The sequence below is a fragment of the Mauremys mutica genome, chromosome 11 (assembly GCF_020497125.1).
Source record: "Mauremys mutica isolate MM-2020 ecotype Southern chromosome 11, ASM2049712v1, whole genome shotgun sequence".
NCBI classification, from domain to species: Eukaryota; Metazoa; Chordata; order Testudines; family Geoemydidae; genus Mauremys; species Mauremys mutica.
In genome coordinates, this window is record NC_059082.1 from 29,729,501 (window position 1) to 29,743,057 (window position 13,557).

General features: G+C 41.7%; 1 protein-coding gene across 3 annotated transcripts in view; it reads left to right on the plus strand.

Annotated features, from left to right (window-relative positions):
• FAM189A1 (family with sequence similarity 189 member A1) overlaps positions 1-13,557 on the plus strand; it is a 414,937-nt gene that overhangs the window by 257,316 nt on the left and 144,064 nt on the right. For all 3 annotated transcript variants that reach the window (XM_044980045.1, XM_044980043.1, XM_044980044.1), the window contains one exon: positions 11,137-11,247. In XM_044980045.1, coding sequence (XP_044835980.1) covers positions 11,137-11,247 — 111 coding nt within the window. The remainder of the gene's footprint in view (positions 1-11,136; positions 11,248-13,557) is intronic.

A 13,557-nucleotide genomic window follows, 5' to 3' on the forward strand; every position in this document is an offset into this window, starting at 1 on the left:
AAGGGGAGAGTTGTGAACAATAAAGTCTTTTGTCTTCTTTGATGTTCCACAGTAATTTATCTGGTGTGGGGGGCCTTCCTTGTGGGGCAGAACATAACACTTGCAGTTAGAGGCCAGCATTTCACAGAGGCTTACAATGCAAATGCGCAAATATTATTTTACAATATGGGATACCGATGTTTACAAGTGAGACTAATACATGCAGCAACTTACAGTAATTCAGTAAAGTGTAAACATGTTTTTATAACTCTAATTCCTTTTTTAACAATATTAACATACAGGTGAACCTGTCCATTTCCAGCTATGTGTTTGTTGTCAGTATTTACATGAGGCCTGGGGACTTTGATATAAACTTGCACCTAGTTTGCCACCATCACAGGGTTACAATAAAATAAGATACAAAATTACAGGAGCTCCTTTCCATGTATATTGTTTATCTTTTCTTTATAAATTGGGAGCTATGGCTTTTGAAAATTTATCTTTTTAAAAGGCAGGAAACTACCCGTATATACACCCTATTTGGTATTGTTATAAACTTTTAAAAAGTCATTTAGAAGGTCCTCTAAAGCTGAAGTTTCATTAATAAAAACCACATTTTGTTTGACCATAGTTTAATTAGTTTCAATATATTGGTCAACATGACACTGAAAAATAAAATATGGAGCGCTACAGAGATTACAAAGGCAACAAAATATACACTGAAGACAATAAATGTGTAAGGGCTTCACTATTTAAAAAGAACATACATAAAAGATTTTTGTAACTTAAAAAAAAAAAACTAAGGAAATTCCCAAACAGAAAGCTTTGTATAACAATAAAGTTCCTTTCATCAGTAAACTAACCCATAAAAAATAGGAAATGCAAAGTTAAGAATTAAAAAGTATCAGATGGTTGCATAGTCAAGCACTCTCAAGTTAGAAAATGCCAAAATTGGTGCTGTCTACTGGGACCCTAACAGTATTACAATGGGACTCACTGGTATCTGGTAGTGACCAGTGGGAGTTTCAGCTGGCCTGACTTGTTCAGTGTACCCCAACTCACTAATGTCATAACCTGTATCTAAAAGGTGTCAAGTAAGATATCAGTAGAAAGCAAATCACATACTGATCATTACTACTATTGTGTGGTGTATGTATGGAACACAAATGCAAAATTACAAAAATATTGGGAACTATGTTCTTAAAGTGTGTCTGCCAGGCAAAGCTGAAGTTATCCTACCCTACACACAAAGGAATTTGGGTGTACCACCTTGAAAGTACTACCAAGATACATTGAGACAGTGGGAGTGTATTTATATAAAAGGTAAACAAAACCATAACGCTAACAAGGTGAGGAGATAACCACTCAGAATCATGGCTTGTAACCCTTCTTTCTTTTATTTGGCATGACTTAATGCATGTCCTGTTGTTAATAAACTTGTTTTATTTTAATCTAAACGAACCCCGTGCTGTATTTGAATTGAAGTGATTGTTAACTCCAGTTAATGTGGCAAGCTGCTGGGTACTGGCTTGGAGTAAACAAACCTTATTATTCCTCTGAATGGTCCAGGAGAGGGCTAGACGTTGTAGAGCACACAGTTTTGGGAAAATATGGAAGTTGAGGGTGGTGAAATCACATAGATATTAGTAACCAAGGCAGGTAGATACCAGTGTGTGGCTGGGGTGTAACAAGCAGGCTGCTGGAATCAGAGTGCTGAGGCAGAGCTGCTTAACATATAGACACTCAGTACATGCTTGTCTGCTGGCTCTGTGTTCCAGGGTTACAGGGCAACTGGTGGCACAGCTCCTCACCGATCTGAATTGTCCCCCAGAATGTGACACCCAGGCAGCTTTACTTTGGCCCTCATATGCATTATGATATACTCTTTAATTACACAATCCTGTATTTTACACAGGACCCCGGTCCATTCAGTGCACAGGATGGATCTGCTCTTGGGGTGAATCAGAGTTGTGTAATGAAGGAGTCTGTTGTCTGTAGCATGGGGCACGGGTCACTTGCTGGAGGATTCTCTGCACCTTGAGGTCTTTAAACCACAATTTGAGGACTTCAATAACTCAGACATAGGTAAGGGGTTTGTTACAGGAGTGGGTGAGATTCGGTGGCCTGTGTACATAATGGTCCCTTCTGACCTTAAGTCTATGAATCTATGTATTAATCTGTATGACCTCTGCCTCATTAGTTTCAGAAATTGAAATGTGAGTAATGAATGAGGGGGGACTGCAGGAAGAGAAGGGATGGTCTTGTGGTTAGGGATTTGAATACTCAAATGGGATCTGGATACTCAGATTCTCTCTCTGCCTATGACATTGAGTTGCTATGTGATGCTTGGGAAGTCACTTACATCAGACTTGTCATAGATGGTCACTTCTTCAAAAACAAGAGGACCAAATTAAAGGTTGCATAGGCAATGTTCATTCTGACTTTACCTTACTTGAGTGGTTGACTTTGCAACCTTTCAATCCTCAGCTTTGCATTTCCTAATTTATATAGCATCCTTAGCTAACATTAAATGAAGGCTTTTTGTTTGTTAATTTAGATAAATTTCAAACTTAGAGGCAAACCTGCAAATCCAAGATAGAGCAAACCATTGCCTTATATCAACGCTATCTGGATTTAATAAACTGGAGTTAAATCACTTTTGTGTTTCTGTATTTGGAAAAGTGCAGGATTCATTTTTTCTGAACTCATTTATACAGCCAGTTTGAAGAACTTAAATAATTCTTAGTAGAAGATGAATATGACTTCAGAGAAGTTGACACAATTCTAGTTTACTTCCATATGTAGGGTTTGCAGGAACCATTAGCCGTTTGTATACACACGATACTTACACGTGCATCCAGAAGAAAATACACTGTACAAGAGTTTATTGCATTTTCTTTTAATTCAAGGTAATTTGAAGACATGGTTCCTAACTGATTCCTATCAAGAGATGCCGCTATTTAACTGGAAGAAATTAGCAATCTTCTCTTAGGGGGAAAAATCATCCAGCCAAAATTTTGAAAAGAAATACAAAAGAGTTATTATAGCTTTAATAAAAAAGGAAGAAAACTCAGAAAATATTGTGGAATAACTAAATTGTTACCAGACAGAATTTCTTGCAAAAATTTAATGAAGTGTACAAATGGCTCTTTACATTAATCAAAATTATGACCAGAGAGCTCTGATGCTTAGTAAGAGACACAAGATCACCATTACTGGCACAACATCGTACATCAGATGATTCCTTCCATTCTGTAATTGCTCAGTGTATCTTAGAACTGAACTATGATTTTCATAAATAGTGCTCTACAGAGTCCTAGAAATGTTGGTCTGAAAGATCTTGAGAGGTCATCGATTTCATCTCCCTGCACTGATCCATTCTGGCCCTTTGTCAGAACTGGACACTTTTTTTTTTAAGTCAACATGTTAGCAAATTATAGATAGCACAGGGTTTGTGACTGTTACACATATTTTACACATATTTGCAATAAATTGGATCAACTGTTAGTTGCTGTTAGAGGCCTGAAATGATCCGGCTACTTTGCTCTGATTAGGACACACGTTTGACCCTGTTTTATTGCTTATAGGTAAAGTAATGCTCTAAAGGACTACTGCAGATTTGATTGTCATGATTTATTTCTTCTTACCATTGCTTTTCTAGTTAGAGATAAGTTGTTATATAGACTCAAAATTTACCTAATGTGAGTTAGGTTTATTTTTCAGTTTATAAATCTCTGAGAGATGTGAGTTTGGTGAAATTGCATGCAGAGTTACTTAAGTGAGCAATCTTAGTACAAAACTCTGATTATTCCCTAGGTTTGAGGCTTCATCATATTTATGGTTAATAAATGCTAACAATCCAAAAACTAATGCTGTCAGACAAGGAGAGGTGCGAGGGAAAGTAGTAAAGATGACTTGCCTTAAAGCAGTGTGTAATGCCTCTCTCTGTCAGCCATCTTGCTGAAGCTATGAATGTGTATTATTGGTATGAAACCTGACATCAACCATAATGTACTGATGGTACAAGATAATCCCCTGGAACAGGCTTATTATAGGACTCTTGCATCCATGACAACATTTTAACTTGCAGTATAATAACTTACTACTCTTACAAGTTTTGAGGAAGCATTTTTATTGTTCTGTGGTTGAGTAGTATCTGCATTTAGTATCTGCATCCTGAACAACATTTCTGAACACACAACATGCCAGTACTGTGTATACGCTGTGGCAAAGTAGCTTCCTCTCCTCAGCAGGCTCAGTCCTTTTTAGCCTTGAAGACACCAGCTTGGGCAAGGCAAATCCTTAATGGTAGCACAGGGGCCAGTTGTTCCTTTCCCCAGTCTGTCCCTTGTGCTTGTTTTCCTTCCCTCCTGGGAAGGTTCAGGGTCTTGCTGCACCCAGCCTACTGGCAGCTTCCCTGCTTCTCTCAATCCCCCGCCCCCACTTCCACAGGGGAGGGTTTAAAAAGGTCACAAGCAGTTGGGGCCAGCTGAACCTAATTAGTTCCCAAGTAACCCCTGTTCCAGCTGTACCTTATTTCCCTGTGGTTCTCTCTCCTCAGTGGATTGGGAGAGGCCTTTTAACCCCCGGGACTAATTACTACCCCCCCTTGTAGCTGCTTGTCCTGGGTTTACCACAATGCTTATGTAGAATTCCACAATGCAATAATTTGTTAAGAGAGAAACATCCTTTATATTTCAGTTCTTCAGTCATCTGCTTTGCTACAAATATATTAAAAGCTGATGCTTGGGTTAGGGCTCTAAGTGTTGTTTCATGGTATAGAAGCAGATTAAAGGGAGGGAAGGGACTGCTGCCTATCTTTCCACTACAACCATTAGGCCTCGGAGAGAAATTGCAGGGGCCACCATAAGTGTTCAAAAATCATAACTCAGCCCCTCAAAAATCATGAGATTGTCTAAAGACAATGAATTTTTTAAAAATAAAATAAATTTGGGATGTTTTTCTCTTTTTTGGTGGGGGGTGCACTTAGATTATGCTTTCAAGCTTTTTTTCTGCAACCATGAAGCTTAGCAACTGTCTAATTTTAAATGGAATTCTCACATAATCACAAGATTCCAGGAGCTGAATCTTTCAGAAGAAAAACAAATATCACTAAATATATTGCAATAAATAGCAAAATTTGGCAACACGGCTGCAAATTGCAGCTGCTTCCCTGAAATAGCTGTCCTACCTGCAAGTGACAGTTTGTTGCATGCAGTGCTGTTTAAGTGGATTCAGTTGGCCCAGCAGGTGAAGGATTCTCTGCTCCCCTTTTACATAATAGAAGGGCAGGACAGAAATACTTCCTCAGTTTCCCCATCTCTAAGAGAAGAGAGAAGAAAACAACTCAACCTTTCCAGCACCCTCTTTACACAGAAAGAGTGGAGGGGAAATGGAATGAGAGAAGAGTGTGGGAAATGGGTTGGGATGGAATGGAGAGATTAGGGATAGGGAGGAAGAGGATGGGAAAGAGCATGATATGGTGGCTACTACGGAGGAACAAGATATAGGGAAAATGGAGAGCCAAGAATGAGGACAAAGTAGGGGAAAATGTAGGGAGGTCTTGGATGAGGTGGAGTCGTCTGGGAAAAAGAGTGTCTAGGTGTTCAAGAGTTTTGGAGGCTCATACATTTTACTGGACCCTGCTTTTGGTTAGCCTTAATCCATCCCTGCTCTTCAACGACTTTTAATTTTCTCCTTTAGTGTGGAAATTAAACTGTAAACAGCATATTTACCACTTGCTGTGGTGTGAGCTCTTTATTTGCCTATATTATTGGTAGGTAAGACCTGAAGAGTCTTCCTCCCACCCTTGGTTTCACCATTTGAGTGTGGAGAGTTGGGAGGTATGTGTGTGACTGTATATTAGTACAATAAAGAACATCATGATTGATTGTTCACAACTTTTGCTGCAAAATAAGATAAATCTCAATAATAATAATGAGTATTTTGAGTTTCTGCACCTTTTCACTGAAGTGCCTCCCCCTATATTGCTCTCTCTTAGGATTCAGTTTCTGTTAGTTTATTATTCTCCAGCTGTACAATAGGCATCTTCTTTCCTGATCTTAGCACAGACACTGTTTAGAAACTATGTCAGACTTTGTTTCTCTTTAGGCTTGTAAATGTTTTTATTACAGTAGTTTGGATAACTTCTTTCCAAGTTATCTGCTCGCCTGACTCCAGACATTCAGTCTTCCAGTAGAGGATTACAGTAACTTGATGCTTTTGTCCCTCTCCTCTTGTTAACCTTTCTAAATTCCACTTTGTGTAGAGGAGTACTTGTAAGATGGAGTCCCATCTATCAGGTTATGCCATATGGTCTCAATAACGTTATTGCTAACCAGTGTGCTATATTTCTGTAGCCTTCCAATACATTGCAAGGACTATCAAACTATGCAGTCTCAGATGAAGCTTTTATTATTTTTTTCTAATTTATACATACATCCAGTATGCATACTCTTACAAAACTTTTTGAAAGAGGATTGAGTGGTTCACAGACAATAAAGCATTTGATACAATTCCACATGGAAAATTATTAGTGAAATTGGAGAAGATGGGGATTAATATGAGAATTGAAAGATGGATAAGGAATTGGTTAAAGGGACAACTACAGTGGGTCATACTGAAAGGTGAACTGTCAGGCTTCAGGGAGGTTACTAGTGGAGTTTCTCACGGATCAGTCTTATTTAACATTTTTATTACTGTCCTTGGCACAAAAAGTGAGTGTGCGCTAATAAAATTTGTGGATGATGCAAAGTTGGGAGGAATAGCCAATAGGGAGGAGGACTGGAATATCATACAAGATCTGGATGACCTTGTGAACTGGAATAATGGAAATGGGATGAAATTTAATAGCGCAAAGTGCAAGGTCATGCATTTAGGGACTAACAACAAGAATTTTTGCTATAAGATGGGGACTTAACAGTTGGGAGTGTCAGAGGAGAAAAAAGACCTGGGTGTATTGGTTGATCACAGGATGACTATGAGCCATCAATGTCATGCGGCTGATGCAATACTAGGATGCATCAGGCTAGATATTTCCAATAGAGACATTATACAAGGCACCAGTGAGACCTTATCTGGGATATTGTGTGCAATTCTAATCTCCCACGTTTAAGAAAGATGAATTCAAACTGGAAGAGGAGCAGAGAAGGGCTACTGGGATGATCCAAGGAATGGAAAACCTACCTTTTTAAAGGAGACTCAATGAGCTTGGCTTGTTTAGCCTAGCCAAAGGAAGGCTTAGGGAAAATATGATTGCTCTCTGTAAATGCATCAGAAGGATAAATACAAGGAAGCGAGAGGAGTTATTTAAGTTAAGCACCTATGTGGACACAAGAATAAATGGCTATAAAGTGGCCATCAACAAGTTTAGGCTTGATAGTAGGCAAAGGTTTCTAACAATCAGAGGAGTGAAGTTCTGGAACAGCCTTCGTAGGGGAGCAATGGGAGCAAAAAAATCTAAGACTGGGCTTGATAAGTTTGTGGAGGGGATGGTATGATTACAATGGCATGTGGCCCATCAGCAACTGCCTGTAGCAAAAATACCCAATGTCTGTAGACAGGACATTAGATGGCGAGGGCTCCAGTCTACTACAGAGAATTCTTTCCCAGGTATCTGCTTAGTGGGTTTTGCCCACATGCTCAGGGTCTCACTGATTGCCATATTTGGGGTTGAGAAGGAATTTTGGATTGACAGAGACCCTGTTTTTTTGTTTTTTTTTCACTTCTCTACAGCATGGGGCATGGGTCACTCGCAGGTTTAAACTAGTGTAAATTGTGAATTCTCTGTAACTTGAAGTCTTTAAACCATGATTTCAGGACGTCAGTAACTCAGCCAGACGTTAGGGGTCTATTTCAGGAGTGGGTGAAGTTCTGTGGCCTGCAATGTGCCGGAGGTCACAGTAGATCAGCAGTTCTCAATCCGTGGGCTGCATGAAGTCTAATTAACACACAGTTGCAACCCAGCTTTGTGCTAAAGGATGCCAGGCCATGCGGCAGGATCTGGGTTCCTGGCTGCCCAGCCCGGCGCAGCAGGGGTTCAGGGTTTGGGGCTGCCAGCTGGCCCCGCAGGGTCGGGCATACGTGAGGCCAGGTCCAGGGTCAGAGCTGCCGCATGGCCCCACACGGCAGGGTCTGGGGTTCCTGCCGCCTGGCCCCCTACCCAGGGCTCCACTCTGTGGAGGGCTCTCTGGGCGAGAGTTGCTGGGCAAGGGGTCGGTGGGGAGTCGGGGGGGGCAGGGGGATGTGTGCTGTGGTTCTCAACCTGCGGCCCACAATGATAAATAGGTTGAGAACCACTGGACTAGATGATCATGATAGCCTCTCTGACCTTAAAGTCTATGTGTATATGAGAAACAACTCTATATGGCAGTGAAATTCTGGATGTCTTTCCCTTTGATTTCATGCTGTTACTGTTGTTTTGAAGGATTCTAGTGATACATTAATTAAGACCCAAAATATAAATGTGTACGTGTTTTCTCCAGTATTGTTCCAGATACCAAAGAATTTTAATTTTATTATCCTTTCAAGTCAGCTACCGACCTCTTCTGCCTTTTGGTCCCGACCTCTCCTTTGGTCCAGGACTTTGCCTGTGCTGTGTCAACTATAGCCCGTTTGATTGAAGGAGCTGCTGAACTCTTGAGTCTGTCATGTCAGCATCGCACCCCAATGTTGGGGTGGAGATGGCAGCCTTCATGGGGCCCAGTCTATTAAATGAGAATTCACAATGAATGCCATCAACTTGGCGACTGAACATGGCTCAGCGATCTCCCGATCATCAGAGCAGCAACTCAACAACCCCAATGTTCCCCTTCCACAGGTTGTAGAAGTACGGCTGGCACCAGGATTGGTATGGGCGGGAGGGCTCAGTACAAGGAATCTGCTCAGCACTACTGCAGTCAACACACAGATGCTTCCATGGCAACATTCACTGCTCTCAACCTCGGTGCAGTCAGACACCCAGGTACCACTGTTCACTTCGGGACCGATACTGCTTCTGGCACCAGCATGTTTAGTCCTAATGGTGTTACTTCCATTGGTAGCGCCGCTTTCAGCCTCATTCTGGGTGATGGATGAGTCAGACCACCTACTTGCTCCTTCTGGTCTTGCCCCACTGTTATCTCTGCAATCCTGAGGTTCCTCTCTGTCTGAGTTGAGGTTGTCATCCTCCCACTCACCATCACCTGACCAGCACTGACGGCTGCTGATGGAATGTTACGGGTACCAGGATTGGCACATGTCTCATGGCTGGGGTGGAGGTCCCTGACCCCATGTCTAACGGTCACCGATGCCTTATCTATGTCAGTGGCCTCCATGGAATCTGTGGGATGCTCCTCGATCATGGAGGTCCTGCTCTTTGTCTCATTCATAGGCAAGATCACTGGCCAGGTCTGCAGTGGTGACCATAGATCCACCACAGACCCAGGCACTGGTGGTCCTTCCTATGGAGCCTCCAGAGTTGTCCTGTCCAGGTCTGTCAGCCCTGGAACAGGATCTGGCTTTGACTCAGTTAAGGGCCTCGTCTTCATTTCTGAACAATGCTGTGCTGCCTGGCTCATCCTCCCCTTAAGTACTGGAGGATTCTAAGGCATACAAAGACCTTTTGCAGCATGAACTGCTTCCCTTGGTGTCTAAGCAGAGTTCTTGCAAGAGAACACCCACAAATTGGTGGACAATCTCTGTGACATTTCCATATTGGACATTTGCAAGGCTGCTACGTGGTCATCAGTACATATGTTCATGAACCATTACACCATAACCACATCTTCAAGGGCAGATGCAGGCTTTGGTAGAGCAGTCCTGTACACCCTGTTTACATAAATTCTAAGGCTCACCTCCTGGGTCAAGGGATATTGCTTGAGAGTCACATAAGTGGAATACATGGCTGCATCCACTCAAACAAGAAGAAACAGTTACTTACTGTAACTGGTTCTTCGAGATGTGATGCAGATGTGTACTCCGTAACTGCCCCTCCATCCCCTCTGCATCAGAGTCACATGTCCAGGCATTCAGTGCGAAGGAACTGAGGGAATATTGGGGCGGCACCACCTCATTAGCCAGTCGAGGGGCTATGGCTATGATGCACAAGCGTTGCCCCTCTACAGGTACTGCTAAGCAAATTTCTCCAGCTCCGGTGCACTGGGCACACACACACTTAAGTGGAATACATATCTGCATAACATCTCGAAGAACCACAGTTACAATTAGTAACCATTTCTTGCACTTGTGCATGGATGCAAAGCAGCAGCTTATATGAGATGCGTGTCAATGCTTGCTGCATATTAGGGGAACGAGCACTTAATGTTTTTTTTAAACAGTTAGATGAATGAAAACATATATCATCCAGCTGAGAAGTGACAGCAGCATCTCTGGGTAAGATCATAAAAAATAAACAAAGAATGAAAGCATGGCACCAGTTTGCTTGTAACTTTAAAGATAGCGCTTTCTAAAAAAATCTACTGACAGATAATTTCAATGAGGGTCTTCAGTGAAAAAAATCACATTTCAGTACCAATTAACAAGAGATTTTTCTCACTAGTTTCATAATACTTAGTGTTTCCCATTCTTCTGTAGTTATATATTACATTTATTTTAATACACACTATAATATTTTAATTTGGTGATTATTGTTTATCTTGCTTATAACTAGCCAGGGATTATATAAAAGGTATAATGGTATCTAATGTTGTACATTAATATGTAACATAAAATCACATATTAACAAAGTACATTTCTTTATGTTACAAATAGCAACTTAGATTACTAACACTAAAATTTGCTTTTCACTATTGTTGTTTGTTTATCATCACTTTAATTTTCAGGGTCTCAGTTATTAATATTTGGGTTGCAAATGGAATTTTGGGGTGAGCTATTCATGGAAGATCAAGTGGAAGGACTTAAAGGGTTTAAACGAAAATAAATGGCAGTCAAGACTAGTGTCTGCATTGCGTTTCTTATGGTGTGAAGCCCAGGACCTTGTAAGATTGAAAAATGTTTCATGTAAAATGTTTTATGTTATTCTTTAAAATGTATAAAATGTTGCCATCCATATGATTATTTGATAAGATGGAAGCACTTTAAAGGCTAAATTAATTTTTCCCCTTTTGCCTTTTGCAATGAATAATCAATGGACTGGGTTTTGTTTTTTTTCCTCCCCAGATAACCTTTTTCATGCTACTGTCTGCAGTGTGTGTAATGTTGAACTTGGCTGGTTCCATTCTCTCATGTCAGAATGCTCAGCTGGTAAATTCCCTGGAAGGCTGTCAGTTGGTGAGTAATGAAAACCCAACTCTTTTAATAAGGGCAAAGGCTTTTCTTTTTCTTTTTTGGCAATCATAAAATTATCAGTTTAATTCCTGTCATTGCTTGTGCATGTATTTGATGCTGCCTTTAAGCCTAAAAACATGATTATTTTGTTGGAAGAAACTTTAGAGTAAAAGTGCTACAGTCTTTAAGATATTGTTTCCTCAAAACATACGCTGTTACATTAGAAATGTGTGCTTATGCTGCAATAATATAAAGGAGACACCAATACACAAAGGGTGAAATCTTGGCCTCAGTGAACTCAAAACTCCTGTTGACTTCAGCAGGACCAAACTTTCAGCCAATCTCTCCTTCCTCTAGTCAATGGAGTTTCATGGGCATGTTGTTAGTTATGTTTCAGTATCTGTGCAATAATATTTTGGTTACCAACTTTATTACTACAGTCTGCTTTTAAAAAATCTTCCAGTGTAAATACATTACCTATGTATCTAGTCTGATAGCATAGAGATTCGTAAAAATATGAATTTATCAAGCCATGTATACTATGACTTAATAAAGTCATATGGTGTGAAGGTATATATTAGATTACTGTATGCTAACCCTTCAGCGGGGAAAAAAAGTATAGATCACCTGTAAGAATATTTGTGACAACACTAATATATAGAGCTAAATTAATCCCAGAAGTAAATGCACTGATTTAAAGAAGATGAGGGGGGAATAACACAACTTTTGTCATGAATGTGATGGTTCTTGGTGTCTCCGGGAACAAGTCAGATTATTACCCCGGTCTCTAGAGAGGAGGGGGTCTTCCTTGTCGTGGCTGTGTCAGCTCCCTAATACCACCAGCGTTTCAGTCACTGAAACACTCTCCTCTGGGCTGTGCCATCACTAACTTCACCTTGCAGGTTAACAATAGGTAGACTCCAACCCCTGGGTGCCTGTGAATCATTCCCCTGTTATGTCTGCCCCGACACTGGCTACTTACAGAAGTTCCAGATCTTTTGCATCCAAAAGTGAAGTGTACCTCAATTAACCAGTTTTACCTTAAAACACCACTTCTCACAGGTCATGTTTTCTAGACTTTTAATAATTTTTATTGCTCTTTTCTGGACTTTCTCCAATTTGTGTCCATCTTTCCTGAAATGTGGTGCCCAGAACAGGACACAATACTCCAGCTGAGGCCTAATCAGCACAGAGCAAGAGCAGAAGAATTACTTCTCGTGTCCGGCTTACAACACTCCTGCAATTACAACTGTAGCAAAATGAGACTCACCTGTGTGGCACCTCCTGCTGGTTATCCTGGGAATTATCTTGAGTTCAGCCCAGCCCACCTTCTGCTGGCCGGTGGCTCACCTGCCTCAGGCCCCATGTCCCGCCCAGCGGTGCCCTTTACCTTGGGGTTCTGCCCCAGTAGTACCCCCGCTCTGGGTCTCCCCTCCCAGGGGAACCCCCAACCCACCTTGCCTCAGTGGATACTGCCCGTCATCATTCAGTCCCTGCTCACTGGGGCAGACTGCACTCTGTAAACCACTCATCATTGGCAAGGCGGGGTGGGTTTGGACCTGCTGCCTCTGCCTAACCCTGGGATGCACCTTTGCAACCCCAGTACCTGTTTTGGCCTTTCACAAGGCCCACAGACTGGGGATTTGCCAGGCTGGACCTCCCCAGCTCCTCTGGCCTTTCCCCAGCCCTGCTCTGTACCCTGAGCTCCCAGGCAGCCAGGTGCTTCTCCCTCCAAAGCTGGAGAGAGACTGCCTCAGTTCCTGGTCCCCAGCCCTCTTATAAGGGCCAGCTGGGCCCTGATTCCTGGCCACAGCTGTGGCTGCCTTCCCAATCAGCCTATTCTTATTGGCGCTCAGTCCCAGCCCTCTCCAAGGGCTGGCTTTTAACCCTTTCAGGGTGACTGCCCCGCTACAACATCCCAGAATGATGTTTGCTTTTTTTGCAACACTGTTGCACTGTTGACTCATATTTAGTTTGTGATCCACTGTGACCCCCAGATCCATTTCTGCAATACTCCGTCCTAGGGAGTCATTTCCCATTTTGTATGTGCACAACTGATTGTTCCTTCCTAAGTAGAGTACTTTGCATTTGTCCGTATTGAATTTAATCCTATATACTTCAGACCATTTGTCCAGTTTGCCCAGATCATTTTTAATTTTAAACCTATCCTGCAAAGCTCTTGCAACCCCTCCCAGCTTGGTGTCGTCCACAAACTTTATAAGTGTACTCTGTATACCATTATTAGAGCCCTGTGTGGATAAAAATTTATACCCGCAGATGCAGGTGTCCGCAGATATAAATCGGTGTCTGCGG